General features: G+C 37.5%; 1 protein-coding gene across 5 annotated transcripts in view; it reads right to left on the bottom strand.

The window, feature by feature from the left end:
* LOC127441625 (rho GTPase-activating protein 21-like) overlaps positions 1 to 23,042 on the bottom strand; it is a 90,342-nt gene that overhangs the window by 32,829 nt on the left and 34,471 nt on the right. For all 5 annotated transcript variants that reach the window (XM_051699236.1, XM_051699237.1, XM_051699240.1 and 2 more), the window contains 3 exons: positions 12,456 to 12,548; positions 12,295 to 12,373; positions 12,152 to 12,206 (listed from right to left, as the gene is read on the bottom strand). In XM_051699236.1, coding sequence (XP_051555196.1) covers positions 12,152 to 12,206; positions 12,295 to 12,373; positions 12,456 to 12,548 — 227 coding nt within the window. The remainder of the gene's footprint in view (positions 1 to 12,151; positions 12,207 to 12,294; positions 12,374 to 12,455; positions 12,549 to 23,042) is intronic.

The raw sequence follows: 23,042 nt of genomic DNA, 5'->3' as shown, positions 1-23,042 counted from the left end.
ATGACCTGGTCATCCAGGATAGCAAAATGTTCTGAACTGGTTGACAATTCAGTCAGAATCATTCAGACAGCTCACTCAAGGACTGAATTGTTTGGAGCGGTTTCTCACTCCATACAGCAGTAACAGGATACTTAAGACAAAAACAGAGTGCACTTACAACACACAAAACTGTTTACATTAGGCCCACAAATATCCCGGCTGATTGTGACACTCCTTGACAGATGATGATCAACAATGTAAGGAAATGACAAACCAAGGAGCTGGGAAGTTGCCCAATATATTAAATAGTAGCCCAAGGTTTGAAATTAGGACCCTTATCCTGCCAAATGCGGGGGTTTTTATGAGCAGTGGCAGGTAATTTTGCTCATCTTCCCTTCACTGTGGCAGGCATCCTCTAACATGACTCGGAGTGACACATGACAAGAAATCAATTGCTGGTAGACACAAAGATACTAGATTATTATTATTTATTTTTTTTAAGAACAGACAATAGCCGTTGATGCGCGTGTCTGATTCACTGTTTGTTCAGAGGTGTGAAGCATTAGCATGTCTTGTGGAACACACGCATGTAAAGACTTCACAATTTTCCTTAAGTCATCTGAAAAATGTTTTCAAGAATATTGTCATCAATGAAAATGCTGCAAATAACCTCAGACCATTTCAAGAGGTGCTCACTAAAATTAGTTCACTTTATTTCCACAAAGCAGTTTGCACTTACCATGCATTGTGAACGCAACTCTGCAGGTTAACTGTATTAAAGAAAGTGATTAAATTAAAAAAAAATAATACAAGAACATGTCCTCCTTGAACCTAAAATTGATTTCTATTTCATTTTCTTTAGGCAGCATTAACTGTAGGCTATTAACGAAACACAATGCAAACACAAATTCAAAAAGAACAGAGTGGATATAATTTGGCAGCATTAATTGGCGAATATAAGTAAATGTATTAGGCTTACACCTAATAGGAAATCTGGTGTTTTCTATTCCTTTAAAGCACAGACTATGAGAAGTAACAAACTGTTTTATGAAATTAGAAATTTTGTGGGTTGTGTTGAACTTTTTAGAGGTAATGGTTTATTTATATCTCAATTATAATTATCATTATTATTATAATTCTTACATTAATAATTGTCTTTAGATCTTAATTTGTATTTTCCACCTGTTTCCATGGATAATTGAGTGATGGCAAATAGGGCCGTTGGAGACGATAAATGTTTGAATTTGGGGAGGTGGTTACTGGTTAAATACGATTTTACTAATCACTTCGTTATTTTAATTGCTTTTCGTTTCGTTTAATAGTGCAATTTGAATTTAGAAATATCTTTGGTTTAAGTTTTTTCAATAAATGAATTACATTTTTAAAGCAAAATAAATAAAAGCATAAATACCTATCCACTGACCTAGGCAGGAGGGTTGAGAATGTAATCAGATATTGCAATGTTTTACAATAAAAAATATGGCAAAAATGATTTCTTGCATATCGCCCAGCCCTACGGTACTCTGAACTACTGTACTGCAGTAAGACTGGTACCATTACATCTTTTTAATATTAGTATCGGCTGAAGTAATGATACTTTTGACAACCTACATGAAATCACTGTCATGACAATTAAGCATCCATTCAATAAATGTATACATCATGCTGAGTTTAATTTATTTATTTTTTTTTACCATTTAATCAGTTAAAATATAAATTTATTTTTTGCTGATTTAAACCATTTTTACAGTATTTGTTATTTAAATACAGTATAAATACTGCTTACAGTAATGACATTCTAATGAAAATAATCTTTAGAGAAAAAAAAAAAAGAAAAAGAAAAAAAAAGGGAAAATATAAATTTTCCAAAATGGCCATTATTTTTATCAAAATGTCTGAATGCAACAAAAAAATAAATATTTAATAGGCCTTAAAAAGCGTAATTTCCTTTTTTGGGGGGTGACTTAGGGTACAATGTGACCTAGACACACATCAGCCTGGCCAGTATATCAGTCTATAAATAATGAAAACCCTCTTTGGAGTGACTACTCACAACTCATTTTCAGTAAGCAATGTAATAAGACTTCCAACTTGAGTGTCATACTGTCGTAAGTTTAAGATTTCAGCTCCAAATCACAAGCAGCAGGAGAGGGGAGGGGATGTCAATTGGAATATAAATGCAAATCTTAAAATATTTTACTTGCCGTAACATTGTGTGATTTCATTCTTAATAACATGCAATTAACATGCCTTCAATATTCAAACTGCATGAGAATTATTTCATTAATGTATTTTTTCATACATAAGGATAATTGGTTTTACTGTAGTCTGTACATGAAACAGCAGAGGCACTTTGAGAATTGCCTTTGCCTGCTGCCAGAGAGAGTTCAAACGATGTATTGCAAAGTAAATGGCACGCATTAAAAGTTAATCTAAAGGGCAAACAAATGAGTGGAGGAATGAGTCAAAGGGTGGACAAAATTAGAGAGTACTAAAAAGACTTTTAAATGAAATTGAGAAACACTTCATTTTAAAGTCTTTTCATTGCTCTTTTATTTCGTCCACACTTTGACTCAGCTCTGCGAGAACATGGAGTCCTGCATTTATTTGTTTGCTCTTTAGATTAACTTTTATTGCATGCCATTTACTGTTGTAAGCACGGTGACTATTCACACAAAAAAAGTTAGAACATCAGTGATCTGAATGAATAAGTAAAAAAAAAAAAAAAAACATTCTGTCAACAGGAACATTTAACCTTGTGCAACCCCGCGTCCTCGTGCGTGGACTGTGTGTTTCGTCTTCACTATACGCAATGCATAATTTCATTTCATTTAAACCAACTGATCTCAGTTCAGGACACTCTGGGCTGTCAGTAAAGGGTTAAACTTTCAACACACTGAGTCATGTGACAAAACAACATGGTGCCGATCTCAGCGGAGTTTGTCTTTGGGAGAAATGGCAACATAACTACATCTAACACGATTTTTACATTGAAACCTGGTTGACGTCAAGCTGATGTTTATCGCACTCAGCTGCATTTTCATCACAAACGCCAATTGTAATCCATAGTAATTCAGTCAAAAGCATTTTTTTCCTACTATGTATGGCCTATACTAAATATAAAATACAGATTGAAATTCATTTTAAAATAAATTGCATGACAGATGACTAAAGCAAGCACCTGTTGTGCTTCCTCTTTTGCAAGCCATTCTCATTCTGTGGCTGCATTGCTTGTGAGGTTTGCCACCTATTGCTGTGGCTCGTAAAACATATACTTCAAGCCTGAATTGCTTGTATGGTAGGAAAATCTGTACTTTTCTTACAGAATTCATGTAAGCGTCAGGGGGCATGATTAATTGCATAAACATGTTATTATTTTATACTGTATAATCACACTAAATTTATGCTTTATATCAACAGCCCGAATAAATACACAATCACGCACTTTCACAAGATAAAGTTACTACTCCATGAATCGCTTCCTAAGGGCGTTTTCACACCTGACTCATTTGTTTCAGAACCTGGTGCGTTTTCTCCCCTGGTTCGGTTTGTATAGGCATATATGAGCATGGCCATCGCACTCAGATCCGCACCAAATCAATCAGTCCGAGACCACCTGGACAGAGAATAAATCTGTAGGTCAGCTCGTCACTTTTATTCATCATCAAAATGCAGATACAGTCTTTTGTCGACTACATTAGATATACACTGATGAGCCAAAACATTATGACCACCTGCCTAATATGATGTAGGTCATCTGCGTGCTGCCAAATCAGTGCCGACCCGCCAAGGCATGGACTCTACAAAACCCCTGAAGGTGTCCTGTGGTATCTGGCACCTAAACATTTGCAGAAGATCCTTCAAGTCCTGTAAGTTGCAAGGGGGAACAGCCATGGATTGGACTTGTTGGTCCAGCACATCCCACAGATGCTCAATCGGATTGAGATCTGGGGAGTTTGGAGGCCAGGGTAACACCTTGAAATCTTCATGTTTCTCAAACCATTCCCAAACAATGTTTGCAGTGTGGCTGTGGTCATAATGTTTTGGCTCATCAGTTTAGGTTGATCTTCACGATCGCTTCTCTCTTTTGGATAGCGGCAGAACAGACAGAGGAAGGACGGTGTCAGCACGGCGTCAGCAACTTTTTGACAGAAAAAAACATGGCTTCACTCTTTGTGTGTGTGTGTGTGTGTGTGCGCGCGCGCAAGCATGAGCAGGCGTGAGAGGGAGAGAAAGAGAGCTCTGTGGCCATAAGAACAAGTACTTTTCAATGCAGAAATAAAGTAAAACTAACTAATGATGAATAAAATTAACCACAATGGAAATTTTACAGTTTTGGTCCATTTTAAAATATAACCTTGTGAAAGCGAACCCAACCATGAAGAAAATGCAACACTGTAACTATTTTAGCCCCTGTTTCAGAACAAATCAAGCAAGCTTCAGGTCTGAAATCACAATTTGCTTTCACAAATTGTTTGGAGTGCACTAGTGTGGCGCCGACTTTACAGGACCTTCAAAAGATTGTGTTGTGTGCTGAAATGTAATACTTACAGTTAGGGGTTTATTGAAATCCCCAACACTAAGAACGCACAATTTCAATTGTGATGCTTGCCAAAGTAACGACTAGTCAAAGTAGACAAAGACTGAACAAATGTTCAGTCAATACGTTCGGTTGTTGAAGACATCCTGATCTGATATTAATGTCCTTCTTCAGTAGGGGTGTCCTAGATTCAGACTGAGAGAGAGCTAGAGCAGTGGTGTGAATGGTGTTTTTAAGACAAAATGCAAACCTAAAAGTACCTGATTGCATGACAGAAGCAGAAAACATTATCCCTGTTAAAGGAATAGTTCAGCCAAAATGGAAATTCACCCATGTTGTTCCGAATGAATTCCTTACTTCCGTGGAAAACAAAAGGAGACCTCTGAGGCAAACAGTCACCACGGAGATCTTTTGGCGGAGGCCCGTCGTTCGGATGAGATGTTAAACAGTGGTCCTGACTCTCTGTTGTCATTAAAATCCCAGGGCACTTCTCGTAAAAGAGTAGGCGTATAACTGGCCAAATTCCCTACATTGGCCCTTCTCAATCATGACCTCCTAATAATCTCCACCCATTAATTGGCTGTATCACTCTACTCTCCACCAACAGCTGGTGTATGGTGAGCATACTGGAGCACTATGGCTGCTGTTGCATTATCCAGGTGGATGCCTGCACACTGGTGGTGGTTGAGGAGAGTCCCCTGTTCACAATGTAAAGGTCTTTGAGTGTAGTGTAAGAAAAGAGCTATATAAGTGTAACATTCACTCACTGTCAACTGTCATTGTATGGAATAAAGATGTAATGAAAGTGAATTGGGACTGATAAGGCTAACATGCTGCTTAACATCTCGTATTGCGTTTCACAGAAGTAGTTTGTCACGGTGAGAAAATGATGACAATTTTCATTTTTGGGTGAACTTAAACGGCCATATTTTATATTAATCTTAAATAGTTGTCGCTAGATCAGAAGTCAATTGCAGCTGAAAGGATCAGTTGTATCTGAGCTGTATGCGTGTGAGAGCTAGCCCATGTGCCAGGCCCCAGCTGGCATCCCTCTCCCAGCTGAGCGGCTGCTTCAACACAAACAGCCTTTCATTTAGCGAGAGCTTCCATCATGCCCTTCACCTCTACCAGCTCTGAAGCTCCATTATACTAGAGCATAAACAAAACTCAAAGCAATCAAGTTTATAACTTCCCATCAAAGTACAGCATGTTCAAAGTTCACAACAGCAGCTCAAATGAAGAACCCAAACAGATCAGAGGAGTTCTTGATTAACACTACAGCATATCTGGAACACATCAAGTTTATTTGAATGAGTCAAAAAAAATCCCAGAAACAGCATTCAACATGGAAATGTGAGTGTAATGGAAAGTGTTGTGGAGAACACAGGACAGATGAAGTGAATACTGAACTACAGTTGTGTGCAATTGGGGGCAGCTGTAATGGTGTGATAGTCTGAGGCTTACTGAAGAAGGACAGACTGCAGTGTCCTGGTTAGCAGCCCCAGATACTGCAGATATCGCCTATTTCCTCTGAAACGGGTCAGAACCTTTATTTCCATCAGTGCAAATAGAACAAATGCCACCAAATACACACTGGAAATATACAGCGTCTGAAGACCTCATTAGAACAATGCATTCAGAACCTTTCTACCAGTTTTACTTAAAAGGTGCATGAAGTAACACCTAGTCAATGTCCTAACTAGATGTGATGTGAAAAATTCTTTTGAAAGTGACAATTGTGATGAAAGTGAAAATGCTATGAGATGTGACATGATCATAGCCATCCAAGAACATTTTTGATGTGGCTATATAGAACAGGTTTAGCACCACGCCGCAGAAATAGAAATCAAGTGGCCGACAAACAGTCCTCTCCACTCGTTGCATGTCACTGTTATGGCTGGTTAAGGCAAAAAGAGATGAATCGGCCAAACATCTATCGGCCAAATTTTTTTATCAGCTAATAAACCCATTATCTGCACTATCTGATGTAAATCAGTGTCGATTATTTCAAGAAGTACCATTACAACTTTTAACTAATTTGATTACTCACATAAAAGCTTGACACAGTGAAAAGCTATTTCAGCTACAAAGGGACAAGCTTCATCATTCAGAATCCAGTCAATCCAGGTCAAGAATGTCAATGTGAGTTAATAATGTGCTTTTTATTTATAACTGAAACCAGTTACTCTGAAACATGAAGAAATGTAGAGACATAGAGAATTAAGTTATTATTTAAATAAGGGGTCTACCGATTATCGGCCTGGCCGATGGATCCGATATTCATAATTTTTGTTGCCAATAAATTTTAAAATGCGCTCCATTGGCTCTGATGTCACTGCCTCTCTCTGAAAGTTTGCTGCTTGTAGTTTGGTTCAATGTCCCACCCACAGTATTATCGGACTGGTTATATGTAGGGCTGGGCGATATGGCTTCAGAATTTATCTCTAAATTTTTCAACAAATTGACGATATTTGATATATATCTCGATAATTATGTTTTTGCTCTGAAATAGCATACGTTTTTTTTTTTTTTTTTTAAATCAGAGGAACCATCATTTCATCTAAACAGCCACTGTAGCCACGTACAATATATATTTCAAAAGGTATTAAATTAAAAAAATCAATTTAAAAATGATGAAGGCATGTTTCCCCCAGTTTTTCACTAAATTAACCCATGGGAAAGTAAAATGTAATCATTTCCATTGACTTGCATGTTTATACATATATTTAACATACAATCATATATGGAAGCTTAATAAAAATCATATTTATCTTCATATATTTTTACTAAAACATTTTTCTTTGTGAATGAACAAAGGTGTGCAAAAACTACTTCACTTATTTTTTTGGAAACCAGATGAATATTGCATAGTACTAAATTATTACTGTGGAACCCAGTCAAGTTTACTATTATAATATAATAATGAATTAATATTTTCAGGATAAGATTTGTTAAAGATAAATTTATATATATATAACTGTCCCATTTACTTCACCCTAAACTGGGTTTTTTATTTCGACACTGCCGGTGCAGTCGTGTTTATTTCACCTTCACCAGGATCTTTTATTATGAAACGGGAAGTGCAAAGTTTGTTTGACAGTTACGAGTTTCGCATCTTGTGAACCACTTTCAAACTCTCCTTTACTGTTCAGCATTTATAGATTTGTATAATAACTTTGTAGCGGTTACTAATGTTTGGAATTGCGTGAATGCTTGAACCTGCAGTACTTCACAATGCAGGTGAACTGCGCTAAAAACACTAGCCCATGAGCCTTGCCGACCCCGCACATGCACACAGATCAGCATGTCGCCAGTTCATTCTGAAGAGCACACAGACCATGTTTATCTGTCTTTAATCGCAGCCTTTAGCAGTTAAACAATCACATATGATCATATCTCAATTTTGAAGTTATTTTGATTAATTATACAGCCCTGAAGGATCATGAAATTAGTCTACTGATGCTCTCTATGAAACTTAATGGGCAAATAAAAGGCTCATTAAATAAACTGCGATATTCACGATATTGTTGAATTTTACATAGTCAGCAAAATCATCGCGATTATATTGTGGGTATTCGATATGTCGCCCAGCCCTAGTTATATGTAACAAGTAAATGGCCAATCAACACTGAACTCCATATTCGTGCGGGAGAGGTGGGAAAGAGGAAAGATGAATCACTGCGAGGACAGGCTGTTTTCAAAAGGTAAGAACGCAGATACTGAAGTTGCGATAAACATCACAATACTATATGCCAGCGGTCACCAATTAGCGGACCACTAAAGTGTAGAAACGGTGAGATGGGGCAACCGTTGTCATGATGTCTGATTTAACAGAGTTCTCGTCTATATGAGTTGGTGCTTTTACATGTTCTAGCTGATGATGGCATTGATAGTGGTAGCTAGCTAGCTAACCAACGTTAGAAGGTTTAGCAAACGTAACATCAGCTTTGCTAGCGTTAAATCTTTCACCTCCGTTGTGAATAAAATCCCATTGCCCTTTTTGCACTTGATTAAACGGGCTAGCCAGCAAGCTACATGAAGAGTGTCAACTCCAATAACGTTGATTCTTGTTGATATGTTAATACATAACATTCTGTTATGAGCCATTTATTTCATTATTTTTATATATTTAAAATTTCAGTTAAAAAAAAAAAAAAAAAAAAGTGTGAGGCGACCCCTCCACTTTATTTTAGGAAAAAATAATGTTGATATGTCGTTTCCCAATATTTTTGAAAAGATAATACTGAAATGGTTTGTTTTGCAGTATTACATTAAACACATTCATAGGCATTTAAAGGACGTTTTGTGTTGGAATTTGTGTTGAGTAAATTGACACTAAAATGTTCCTTTTTACACCAAATGTATATCGGCCCAAAATATCGGTTATCGGTCTCATTGATTATTAATAACCGGTATCGGTATCAGCCCTGAAAAAACCATATCGGTCAATCCCTAATTTAAATTTCTTTCAAAGTTGTGTAATTTATCTCTGATTTGAAACATGGTAGCATAAAAAGCAGAAACACCAAACTATCGGTATCAGTGTACAGTACTTCCCTAACAAAAACAGTTTTTCAGTGGCCTAATACAAGCAGTTTTACTCAATATAAGGGTGGTGCCCCCTCTTCAGGGCTGTCATGAACATTTCACATGACCAGCCGAAAACAAATGCACCTGCAAATAGGGTATTTCTGCAATGGCATTGGCAGTACTGCATCTGCTTCAACAGGTGACTGTATAAAGTCGTTTCTGCCAGCAGAACAAACCAAAAAATACTAAAGGGATAGTTCACCTACAAATGAAGATTATCTCATTATTTACTCACCCTCATGACGTCCCAGGTGTGTATGACTTTCTTTCTTCACCAGAACACATTTAAAGAAAACATATTAGCTCAGTCAGTCCCTAAAATGCAAGTGAATGGAGATTTCTCTTTTGAAGCTTCAAAAATCAGACAGTCAGCATAAACTTCATCCATACGAAACCAGCTGTTAAATAAATGTCTTAAAAAGCGACACGATCGCTTTTAGTGCGAAAAAGATAAATATTTAAGTACTTTTTTAAACTCTAAATCATGCTTCCGGTCGGCATTAGCTTGTCAAACAATTGAGAACTGACGCATGTGCGTCACAGCCGGAAGAGCAGCACTGTTCACAAGTGAGGAGGAACGCTGTACAGTAGCTTGATTGATTTTGGTTTATATCCATTATTATCTGTTTCTTTACTCACAGTGCTGCGTTTGTGTGCTTATCCTGGAGGTCTCAACCGAGTGGAGAACGTGAGATTACCTCTGTATCCATGGCAACGCGAATACATCACAAGAGAGTCCATTTGGACTCCACCCTCTCCTGAAGTGTTGGACTGTAGTTAAAAAGCACTTAAATATTGATATTTTTTGCACCAAAAGTGATTGTATCGCTTTAGAAGACATTAATTTAACCTCTGGAGTCGTATCGATGACGTTTATGCTGACTGTCTGTGATTTCTGGAGCTTCAAAAGATAAATCTCCATTCACTTGCATTTTAAGGACCTAATGAGCCGAGACATTTTTGTGTATGGTTGTATGTATAAAGCCGCTTAGATTAAAATTTTAGTCTTAAGTGTGTAATTATTCTAAGAATGATGTAATTTTCCTCTTATTCCTAGACAAAAGAATAAGTGTGATTCATAAAAGTTTATAAGTGTTAAGACTTGGTCTCAGCTCCTTAATTGTTTAAGAGTGCTGGAGAGGTATCCTAACCTAGTTAAGAGCAGCATGATGACTTTGTTCCGCAGAGACAACACACACTACAACAAAAAAATAATGTGCTGGACTTATGATAGTGGAATTTAGGCAAATGCGTTTCATAGTTAAGTGAAATGAAATCCATCAATATATTCTGTTTAATTGAAGCACATTTTTTCATTTATTAATTTAATGAATACATTGAAACTCATTGTTGAGAATTAAACATTTGAAAAATTTGATGGGCTACATGCTGAAGCTTTCAGAGGGCTGCAACAACTGATTAACTGGTTAACTAATTAATAAAATCTAAATATCACTAAAATGATAAAATTGAATGATGGAAAATGATCAATAATGAATACAATTATAATTAGTTGAAGATCTTTGCACTAGCATTACAACCTGTCAGTGACACCACTTTTCAGTTGTGATAACGTGTTTCTATGGGGAAAAAAAGACAGTTGAAAAATGGTACAGAGCTGCATCTGAAGAGAGCCCAACCAAGCACTATACAACAATCAGCCACAACATTAAACCCACCTGCCTAATATTGTGTAGCTCCCCACCTTGTGCCGCCAAAACAGTGTCAACCCGCATCCCTGAATAGCTTTCTGAGATGCTATTCTTCTCACCACAACTGTACAGAGTGGTTATCTGAGATACCGTAGACTTTGTCAGTTCGAACCAATAATATTAGGCAGGTGGTTTTAATGTTTTGGCTGATCGGTGTATAAAAAAGTTTAATAAGATCATAGTTTAGTGTGGAGTGTCAGGTGCTTTAACAGATTACTTCTGCAGTTTAATGTGCTTGAGATATGTTTAACCCCAGCTCATATAACTTACATTTTATTGATTTATTCTTATTTGTAAATATTATAAACTCAAAGTCATACAAGTTTCAATTCACATTTTGCAACTTGTCCAAAATAGCAAGCGAGTCCTTATTACTTCATAAAAAAATTAATTATAATAAAATAAAAACAGGCTTACTTCATGGAGTGAAATAACCAAACGGAGTGTCACAATAAATTTGTTGAACGCCAAATTAATCACTAAATTGAACTGTGTTTAACTGAAATCTTATATGTAACTGTAATGGGATTATAATAATTTGGTTTATTATTTCATTTCATAATTTAAATTGTCATTCTATTTATATTTCTATATATATTCCTTTATATTTACATAGATTGTTGTAGCCTTCAATTTGCACATTGTTTGAGGACAACATCCGGCAAGATGTGGAATAATGTTTTTAAAACACAGGAAATAAAATTTGGCTCTCTCGTTTGATTAATCAAAGAATTAATCCACAGAAAATAACCTATTATCAAAATATTGTTTTATAATGTGTTGTATTAAATCATGAGTGATTTAATGATGTCATACCAGCTGGGAAATATTACCCTTGCAGACTCACTATTGGCTGATTCAGTGTTTGAGGGCAGCCATTTTGAGTAGACGTCACCTCAGACAGCACCTAAGAATCAGTCTTAGACTTTGCTGAAAGTTGCATTTATCATCTTTATAAAAAGCTCCTACTCTTACACAAGTCCTACTTTTTGCTAAGATTTTCTGACAGTTAATTCAAAGCTTAAGACTATTCTTAGGAGTGTTTCTGAGAAGTTTTATGCATGCGGCCCCTGGTGAGGAAAGTCATACACACCTGGGATATCATGAGGGTGAGTAAATAATGAGAGAACTAGAAAGCATGATCCACCCCTAGTGTGTTCCTTTATTTGTCTAACTATTTTGGTTACTCTGATTAATAGTAGTAGTTGAGTTTTATACTCAAAGCTTTTATATCCATTCCAAATTCTACAGAAAATATGACAAAAAGACTACATCTGGGCCTGCTTTAGAAGAAACTGTGGACAAATATACAATAACAATAAAACCTTACCAGCTGTAGTATATCTTCATCTTTTGGCATCACACACAATTCCAGAAATGTATGACTAGAAGGGTAGAAAAAATAAATAGTTTAGGCCATAATCAGACATTTATCACTATACACTTAATTTAACAATCACAACATGCTCTCACCTGTTCTGGATGAGCTCAATGACTTGTGAGTATGTCTTCCCAATTATGCTCTCGCCGTTCACTTTCACTATTCTGTCTCCTGTTGACAGACAGTTCAATTATCAGACCTCGAGAAGCAAAACAAAATGCACAATATATTTTTGAAGTGATGGTACAATTACCGGTGCAGAGTCCAGCGCTGTGAGCGGGCGCTCCCTCTTTGACCTGCTTCACAAAGATTGTGTCCATGGGCTCTAGTCTGTTCCGCGGTCTTCCTGGAAACAACAAAAGCAGCATTGTCACGAGTGGCCCAGATCACAACAAACCGGAGCCGGGAAGAACCGAGTGGTCACAAGATCAAGCCACTGTAAATATTTTTATCATGCCAGCTCAAACCTAAACGCTTAACCCATTGATGCAATGGAAATGCTGTGGCTTCCTCTGGAAGTGACCCATCTAGAAGTGATCCAACATTTAAAGTGACAACTGTCACCCCCTTAGGGAGTGCCATACTTGGCATCACTCAGATATAATCTGTCAGCACACAGCTCACAGCTCCAACAATGAACAACTAACACTGCAGATTCCCTGAGGATCACAGCTATGACACATTAAGGCAGCGTCCTATGTCTACTTGTACTGAAAGGCACAAGCACTCTATGAAGGCCCAATACCAAAGACAGGGCAGGTGATCGCCTCTCCTAGCGACTAATCTGTGACCTTGCCACATCTCTGAACGAGACCATGGCAGCATAACATCTAAACTTAGGCTTTATTTATACTGCACCCAACTGACCCTTTGCCAAGCCCTGCCATAAATGTTTACTGACCAATTCTATTTTGGTAACTGTTGCTGTCAGCCATTTTCATCTAACAAGTGTTTGCTTTTTCTAAGGAGAGTCTATGGGAGTCTTGTGTGTTTGAGAAGTTTTAAGAGGAATTTTATAGAAATTATAAAGAAATATGGAAAAAACGTTGTTGCCGGATCACTTATAAAAAGTGACATGAGATACCCAGGGTCTTTAATGATCCGCTGCTACAACCAAAGCGCTGCTTGTTCACTGTCGAATATCAAATCCTCTGCTGTGGGTAATGTTCCCGTTATTATGCTTAATCATAATTGTTTGTTGTGATGGCAGTTGTCGCTTGTGTGGACTTTTCAGACTGTCCCTTATCAAACCTGCAACATTATTACAATGTGTGGACTTTTAGACGGTCCCTATCCAAAATTAGGCAACAGTTACAGCGAATATTAGGGTTAAATTAACGATCTTGAATGATTTCACCGTTATACCATCTCGCCAGCTTAAAATACGGGACAAATCGTGTCCCATATTGATTCAATACGGGACGTGACTTTTTATCTTTAAAAATTGGACGATCCTATATCCCCCACTGGCTCAGCTGAGTTATTTTCCATGGCAACATGGAATGTAAACCAAAGTTAGCCTAGGGGTGTGCTGTCTTACATTTTGGTCAAGTTGACAAGTTTTTATGCAACTGACTGAAAACTTTAAGACCAACATTTTAGACAACTAACTAGTAAGACTAGTCTAAAACAGTTTTATGCAACCGGCCCCTAATCACAAAAAGTTTTAGACCCCATTTAGACCTGCATTTAGTGCTGACCACATGTGATCGGATCACCAAAATGCATCTTAATTCCAGGTGTAAACAGGGTTTATATGTCGCTCCACCACAATATTTATAATCTAACAGCTGTGCACTTCTGAATGCATGTGACTTCAAGCGCTCCGGTCATTTAAAGCAAGTCATCTGTGTCCAGGATGCACAAAAGCAGTTTTATGGCACTCTGTATTGGAGTTTTTCCATGTTTCTTACTTTAATAGTTTTGAAGGATAAGAGGTTATAGTTAATTAGCCTATTTATTTGTTGAATATCCATTATTTACCTTGTTAGACTGCTGTGCTTAGCATCCATATCCTTATTTAACACATCTGATTGGGTAACATGGACATAATGCAGCCTAATTATACATCCTTAACACTGACTAGTCGACTAATAGCTCAGACAATGCACCAACTGGTCGATTGGTAGTTTTGCACATCCCCACCTTTACCTGCAGATTCTCTATTCCAGAGTGAAACAATTGTCATTTCAGAAAAAACTGTCCTTCAATGGTTAACACATATATCAACACATCAAATCACAATACTTACAGAATCGCAATACTTAAAACCTTAATACATATCGAATCGGCAAGTAAATATCGCTGTACTATTGACTAGGGAGGTCTGTGGCAATTCCCAGCTCAGACACTGTCAGCAGTTCTGTTCACTTATACTAATGTTATTAGGTGTATAATCACAATCAAATGAAGCTTTTTTCAGGCAAATGTAGCCCATGTAAGAACGATTTCCTTTAGTTTTTGAGAATGTTTCCCAAAAACCATGTCGTTCATGGCAATCTCCAATTTATTTCTATGCGAAGTTACATCATTAGAGGTTAGCGAAGGGACAATTAAACAGCTCACTACATTGCAAATAAATCTCTCGTATATGCAACCAAATTTCACGAAACTCAACTAAAAAAAACGTCCTGTTAGTAAGCCATTGGCTAGTAAATATTACAATTTTACTCGCCGGTAATTAAGTAGTGCAGCTGCGAAGAACAATAGCACCGAGATTCTTTCACTGCGTGGTGTCTCATGAGTGAGCAGTCTTAAATAAATTTACCATTTAAGTTTAATTAATGTGCAAATATCAAAATATTTTAAGGGGCAATAATACATTATTAAATATTTTAACTTCAAAAACAGTCAATTTTGCAGCATCTGTGCAGAGATTTGGTAAAAACCTGTGCAAAGCCCTGCCCCATAAGGTTTTTTGTTTTTACTTTTGATAAAGCAATGTTATATGTGGAATTTGGTTTTCATTATTAGATTTCAACCTTGTGAATATTTTGTAAACAAGGTGCATGAATTTCAAATGGTGACAACAGCTTGTAACATTATTAAAAATGCAATTTCATCACATCATATAAATTGATAAAAACAAAATGTACATTTTTACAAAGCTAAAACAAGATTAAAATGAAATGTGAAATATAAAAAAAATATACACATACTATAGCGCATGGAGATATATATATATCTATAGATAGATAGATAGATAGATAGATATATATATAGATATATATATAGATATATATATAGATATATATATAGATATATATATATATATATATATATATATATATATATATACACACACACACACACACACACACACAAAGTACTGTGCAGAAGTCTTCACAAGATGCTTCACAAAACATTTGTCTTAAGATGATTATTTATATTTTCAGCTTTAGTGTGTCAATAGGAAATATACATTTTACAGAATAGAAGAACAGGGAGCCCTGCAACAGATGGCATGGTCCCCACAGAGCCCCCCCATTGAATATTGAGTCAGTCTGGGATCACAACAAGAGACAGAAGCAATTGAAGAACTGTGGCAAATTCTCCAAAAAGCTTGGAACATCCTATCTGCCAACAACCAAGAAAAACTGTATCCAAAAAACTATTCAAAATCTGATCTGACTGTGAAGGCTGAAACATTTCCAAAAATCTGACTTTAAATGGATTAAATATAGTTAATTGGTTTTGGTATGTACAAATTGTATGTGCTTTTTTTGTAAGACTTCAAACAACTAGACAGATTTCTGCTAAATCTGCCAAACCATCTGTGAGAAGCCTTAAAAGCCACTCAAGCATACTCAGCATTCAGAATGATACGGACACAAACAATACCACTTAGGCCTGGCGTACAGATGCTTCAGTTGGTTCTAGACTTTTGCAGAAATGTAAAACTGAGCCCACATTAAAAGAAGTCTAAAGTAAAAGTAAATAAAAGGATGTAGTGGTGTTGTGGGTGTGAAGGGGAATGTGCTATAAAAGAAAAAAAAAATTTAAATGCCTAATTTAAGTATGAGAGCAGCTGGAAACAAGCTGAAAGTGTAAGAGGGGGAGGAGGGTTAATGTAGTTAGCCTTTAGGAAAGCCTGTCTGTTTGTTTTAAAAACTGTATTCACATTTTTATAGGTGGGAGCGGAGTAGAAAATTAGAATACTTCTGCTATTGCATAATGAGCTTTAGAGGGTGAATCTTCCTCATTAAACTGTAATGGCTCTAGTGCTACAACAGGTAATGATTGCTTGTTTGTAAAGCGTTTGCTTGAGATTTGCCTATGGAGATTGCAGCACGAAAGCTGCAATGCTTCAAAGCCTGTGCCATTATATTCATATTTAGTTTGTGTAAAACATAGTGTAGGTGTTTAATATAAATCTCAGAGCAAATACACAGATTGTAACTAAACAGATCATAAGTAGCAAAGTCTATGTAGTTTAAGGTAGTATATGCATTATTTATAATGAATTATAAAGAAGAGGAAGTAAAAACAATTAACACATTACAAAGGGGGGGGGGGTTGGGATATGTTTAGAATGGAATAATGCATACTTTGCACAGTATACAAGAAATAAAAACATTGGTTTTAGATTTACATTTGTCTAATAATGATCCTGATCAAATAATGAGTCCTGGAAAATGATTGATAAATATCACAAAGTTGTGGATTGAAGTATTTCTTGCAGTCTGCCATGTAGTATCAAGCATATTTTTCCAATGTAGTAGGTCATCTAGGTATTCCATTCTGTGTATACAGAAAAATAGCATACTATGCAGATTATACATTAGGGTTGCCATGGTGTACGGTGTAACCGGTTTTACTCGGTACAAGGGATAACACCAGTGTGAAATTTTATACCGGGTAATTTTATACTTCCAATATCTATACAATAGCCTAACGAATAGAATAGTCTTAAATAAAGAATAGTTGCCTAATGAAGAGTTTGCAGCCCGTGATCAATGAACCTAAATAACGCATTGAAAGCCAGATGTTCTTTACCAACGTATCAAATTACACAGGCAGCAAAGCAAGCGCACTGACAGAAGACGTTTAATTGCAGGTGGTGAATATAATGTGCATGGTGAGTAACTGCAAGACATCTTGTATTCGGAATGACACAAGAAATGCTGTTAAACACAAGGACACGCGCTTGAAGAAACACACTATTTTATTTTTAAGAACAGATGACAGAAAAGCCGACTATGTGCATGTTTGACTCACTGTTTGTTCGTTGGCATTGTTCACAGGGTCACTTTATATACACACTACACATCTGTGATTAAATCATAAAATAATACAAAAACACGTTCACCTCGAACCATGATTTATATTTCAGTGATTACCATCATAACTATTATGTTTACATTTATAATTTGTATAAATTTATAGTTTTTAGATCTTAATTTGTATTAGATATTTTTCACCTGTTGTCATGGACAGATACTTGCGTGTCGGTAAATGTAATATTTCTTTAATACATCTTGACAATGTAATAGGATATTGTGATTTTTTTTTTTATATATATAAATATTGTGAACATATTTCTTGCATATCACCCAGGCATAGGAAGGAACAAAAATTATACCACACATATTCAAAGTCATTACCCTTCCGAAGCAGCTAAACTGGGATGAAAGTTAATAAAACACCAACATTAAACCCGCCAACAACCCACAATATGTGATGTATTTGCCCGGACAACGGAATACCCGACCGGTAGTCCATGATGGAGAGAATGCACAGATGAAGTAGGTTCATTGCCAAAGAGAAGTTGCCCTTCATAACTGTTGAAAAGCCATATAAAAAAATAAAAAAATTTGAACACATTTTTTTCTCCCCTTTTCTCCACAATTTGGAATGCCCAATTCCCAATGTGCTCTAAGTCCTCGTGGTGACGTAGTGACTCGCCTCAATCAGGGTGGCAGAGGAACGAATCTCAGTTGCCTTTGTCAATCCGTGCATCTTATCATGTGGCTTTAACGTTACCACGGAGAGGCAGCACGTGGGGAGGCTTCACGCTATTCTACGTGGAATCCACGCATAACTCACCACATGCCCCACCGAGAGCGAGAATCACATTATAGCGACCACGAGGAGGTTAACCCAACGTGACTCTACCCACCCTAGCAACCGGGCCAACTGGCAACAAGCTGCCTTGCATAATTGTGTAGGCTATTGCTTAACTAAAATTACCCCATAGTACCACCAGCGGCAATACCGGTGTTAGTCGGTTTGAACGTCAACACCGCACCGGTGTCAAAACTATGATATCGTGGCAAGTCTAGTATGCATACTATTTACTGTAGAAATAGTAAGAGTAGTATGCTAGCACTGCTTCTCTAGTGATGTTATCATCCGGAAAGATTTAAGGCGCCCTAGTGTCAGTTTTTCATAACATTTACCCAATGAAATGAAAAAAAAAAAAATGCTCACAGTACTGCAATATTTACATATTTTGCTCGGAAATTGAATATGAACAGTATAAAAAAGATTTTTTTTAAATGGGTAACGTATAATCACAGTAAATTTTTATCAGATTAAATAGATCAGTGTAAATTCAACACTGATCGATGGTGTTCGCAATGGCCAACACATGGGAGTTCACCAGTGATGGCAAATATAAGCCAGTGGAAAACATCCATAAACTAATTACTGTAAAATTTAGCACATGGAACAATGTATTTTTATTCAGTATATCATTCTTATATTTTCCAAAGCAATCCAAATACTCTGGATCATACACATGGGTAAACACAAACATAGAGTTGAAGTCAGAAGTTTACATACACTTAGGTTGAAGTCATTAAAACTCATTTTTTAACCACTCCACATATTTTATATTAGCAAACTATATCTACTTTGTGCATGACATGAGTCATTTTTCCAAACATTATTTAGAGACAGATTTTTTCACTTTTAATTGACTAATCACAATTCCAGTGGGACAGAATTTTACATACACTAAGTTAACTGTGCATTTAAGCAGCTTGGATAATTTCAGAAAATGATTTCAAGCCTTTAGGCAATTAGCCATTTAGCTTCTGATAGGCTAATTGGCGTCAATTGGAGGTGTACCTATGGAGGTATTTTAAAGCCTTCCTTCAAATTCAGTGTCTCTTTGCTTGACATCGTGGGAAAATCAAAAGATGAAAAAAAAAAAAAAAAAAAAAGAATATTGTGGACCTCCACAAGTCTGGTTCATCCTTGGGAGCAATTTCCAAATGCCTGAAGGTACCACGTTTATCTGTACAAACAATAGTACACAAGTATAAACACCATGGGACCACGCAGCCTCAGGAAGGAGACGCATTCTGTCTCCTAGAGATGAATGTAGTTTGGTGCGAAGTGCAAATCAATCCCAAAACAACAGCAAAGGACCTTGTGAAGATGCTGGAGGAAACAGGTAGACAAGTATCTATATCCACAGTAAAACTGTGTCGACATTACCTGAAAGGCTGCTCAGTAAGGAAGAAGCCACTGCTCCAAAACGATTAAATGTCAGGAATTGTGAAAAACTGAGTTTAAATGTATTTGGCATTAAGGTGCATGTAAACTTCTGACTTTAACTGTACCTCCTGCTACCCAGTTACCACCCTGGCTCTCCCTGCCTTTATCACCCTCATTACCATCCTTATCCTCTACCAAGTTCCCACTTGCCCTGCCACTTTCCCTGACCTAAGCCCCATTCTAGTTCCATCCAGCACCTAACTCCTTTGTGGTCCCTTCCTCATTCCTGGGTCTGATCCCTTGTCGGTTACCATTCCCTCACCTAGTCTGTCCTGTTTTCCTGGCCGTCTACCAAAACTATCGTGGTTCCCTAAGTTTCCACCCAGTCTATCCTGTTTCCCGGGCCATCCTCCTGACCTATCCTGGCTCCTCAATTGTCCACACTGTCTGCCCTGGTTTCCTGGCCGTCTGCCTGACCTAACCTGGCTCCCTTAGAGTCCGCCCAGTCTGTCTGGGTGCCCTGGCCACCTTCCTAGTGCCCCTACCCACCCACCCTTGGTCGTTCCATCCTATCCTGCCCAGGTTGGACGCCATGAGGTCATCCATGGAGGGTACTGTCACAGTCTGGGCAGGACCGTCCCTTCTGACTGTCTTGTCATGTGTTGGTGTGTGTGTGTCTGTGTTTTCCTCTCTCTCTGTTGTGTGTTTTGCAGGTGCCACGTGGAGAACGTCAGCTCTGTTGCCAGGACGACGGATTGTTTCTCCACCCAGCTCGTCACCAATGGCACCTGCCTCCAAATACCAGTTCCTATATATTCTCTCTTTGTTGGATTGTTTTGCAGTGTTGCAACTCTATCAGCGTGTTCAAGTCTGTTCCCTTTTTCCTGTCTCTAGTTTCAGTCAGTTTAGTTTCTGTATTGTTTTCTGTTTATTCTTCGCCCTCGTGAGAGTTTTGATTTGTATTTTATTTGTTTATTTAAATAAAAGCCCTATTCTGCCTTTCTGCATTTGGGTCCTGCCTTACTACCCATGACAGGTGTTCTAAGTGTGATGATCTGCTGTCTGCTACTTGCTATGACTGAAGATTCCAATCTAAAACTATTATTTTTAATATTTTACTGGCCCTGTACAACCATTCTGGGAAATTTAGTCCAAATCTGTAAGAATTCAGTGCATGCTGTTTACTTTGGTGTTCTAGATCGAAAAGCATGAAACTGAAACTGCTACTGTGCTTGTGATAATATTGCACGCAGTGCAGCACAACTCAAAGATGTAACGGCATTACAAAACTGCTCTGAAGACTTTTTAGTGTTACTATCATCTGAACAATCTGTAGTCCAAAGCACTCAGAAAATGTTTTAGGATGGTGGCATAAGACTGATTTACGGAACCTGGATAGTTTCTTTCCAGCAAGAGTATTATGTTAGGCTTTTTACATGCTTGTGAGTCTTACATAACCTCACCAAAGTTTGCATCTAGTTCTGTATGCAAAACAATCAGGAAGTGTGAGAAAAAGTGTACTCTGCGTACGTGGTAGTAAAATATTAAATTTGCATGCTGTGCAGCAGCCAGAAATGTTTTGCTGTTTTCCAGGTCTATCTGTCTGAAAATCTGTTTACAGAGTTTGTCATTGTGGCTTTCTCATTTAGTTTGTTTTTATGTGCACATACATAGAGGAGCTACAGTTGAAGTCAGAAGTTTACATACACCTTAGCCAAATACTTTTAAACTCAGTTTTTCACAATTCCTGACATTTAATCATAGAAAACATTCCCTGTCTTAGGTCAGTTAGGATCACTAATTTAAGAATATGAAATGTCAGACTGATAGTAGAGAATGATTTATTTCAGCTTTTAATTCATCACATTCCCAGAGGGTCAGAAGTTTGCATACACTGTTAGTATTTGGTAGCATTGCCTTTAAATTGTTTAACTTGGGTCAAACAACTTGGGTAGCCTTCCACAAGCTTCTCACAATAAGTTGCTGGAATTTTGGCCCATTCCTCCAGACAGAACTGGTATAACTGAGTCAGGTTTGTAGGCCTCCTTCCTCACACATGCTTTTTCAGTTCTGCCCACAAATTTTCTATTAGATTTAGGTCAGGGCCTTGTGATGGCCACTCCAATAGCTTGACTTTGTTGTCCTTAAGCCATTTTGCCACAACTTTGGAGGTATGCTTGGGGTCATTGTCCATTTGGAAGACCCATTTGCGACTGAGCTTTAACTTCATTGCAGATGTCTTGAGATGTTCCTTCAATATATCCACATAGTTTTCCTTCCTCATGATGCCATCTATTTTGTGAAGTGCACCAGTCCCTCCTGCAGCAAAGCACCTCCACAACATGATGCTGCCACCCCCATGCTTCATGGTTGGGATTGTGTTCTTCGGCTTGCAAGCCTCACCCTTTTTCCTCCAAACATAACGATGGTCATTATGGCCAAAAAGTTCCATTTTTGTTTCATCAGACCAGAGGAAATTTCTCCAAAAAGTAAGTGTCCCCATGTGCACTTACAAAATGTAGTCTGGCTTTTTAATGGCAGTTTTGGAGCATTGGCTTCTTCCTTGCCGAGTAGCCTTTTAGGTTATGTCGATATAGGACTCATTGTACTGTAGATAGTTTCTTGTCTACCTGTTAGCACCAGCATCTTCACAAGGTCCTTTGCTGTTGTTCTGGGATTGATTTGCACATTTCGCACCAAACTACGTTCATCTCTGGGAGACCGAATGGGTCTCCTTTCTGAGAGGTATGATGGCTGCATGGTCCCATGGTGTTTATACTTGTGTACTATTATTTGTACAGATGAACCTGGTACCTACAGGCATTTGGAAATTGCTCCCAAGGATGAACCAGACTTGTGGAGGTCCACAATTTTTTTCCTGAGGTCTTGGCTGATTTCTTTTGATTTTCCCATGATGTCAAGCAAAGAGGCACTGAGTTTGAAGGTAGGCCTTAAAATACATCCAGAGGTACACCTCCAATTCAGTACACCTCCTATCAGAAGCTAACTGACTAATTGGCTAAAAGCTTGACATCATTTTCTGGAATTTTCCAAGCTGCTTGAAGGCAGAGTTAACTTAGTGTATGTAAACTTCTGACCCACTGGAATTGCGATATTGTCAATTAAAAGTTAAACAATCTGTCTGTAAACAATTGTTGGAGAAATTACTTGTGTCATGCACAAAGTAGATGTCTTAAACGACTTGCCAAACTATAGTTTGCTAATATGAAATCTGTGGAGTGGTTAAATGACTTCAACCTAAGTGTATGTAAACTTCTGGCTTCAACTGTATCAGTGATGGCTGCTGGGCAGAGGGAAAGAGGATGAGGTCAGATATGACCACAGGACAGAAGATGAGGTCATACATGGCCACAGGACAGAGGGTGAGGTAATACAT

The sequence above is a fragment of the Myxocyprinus asiaticus genome, chromosome 5 (assembly GCF_019703515.2).
Source record: "Myxocyprinus asiaticus isolate MX2 ecotype Aquarium Trade chromosome 5, UBuf_Myxa_2, whole genome shotgun sequence".
NCBI classification, from domain to species: domain Eukaryota; kingdom Metazoa; phylum Chordata; class Actinopteri; order Cypriniformes; family Catostomidae; genus Myxocyprinus; species Myxocyprinus asiaticus.
This window is presented reverse-complemented; position numbering and strand designations above follow the sequence as displayed.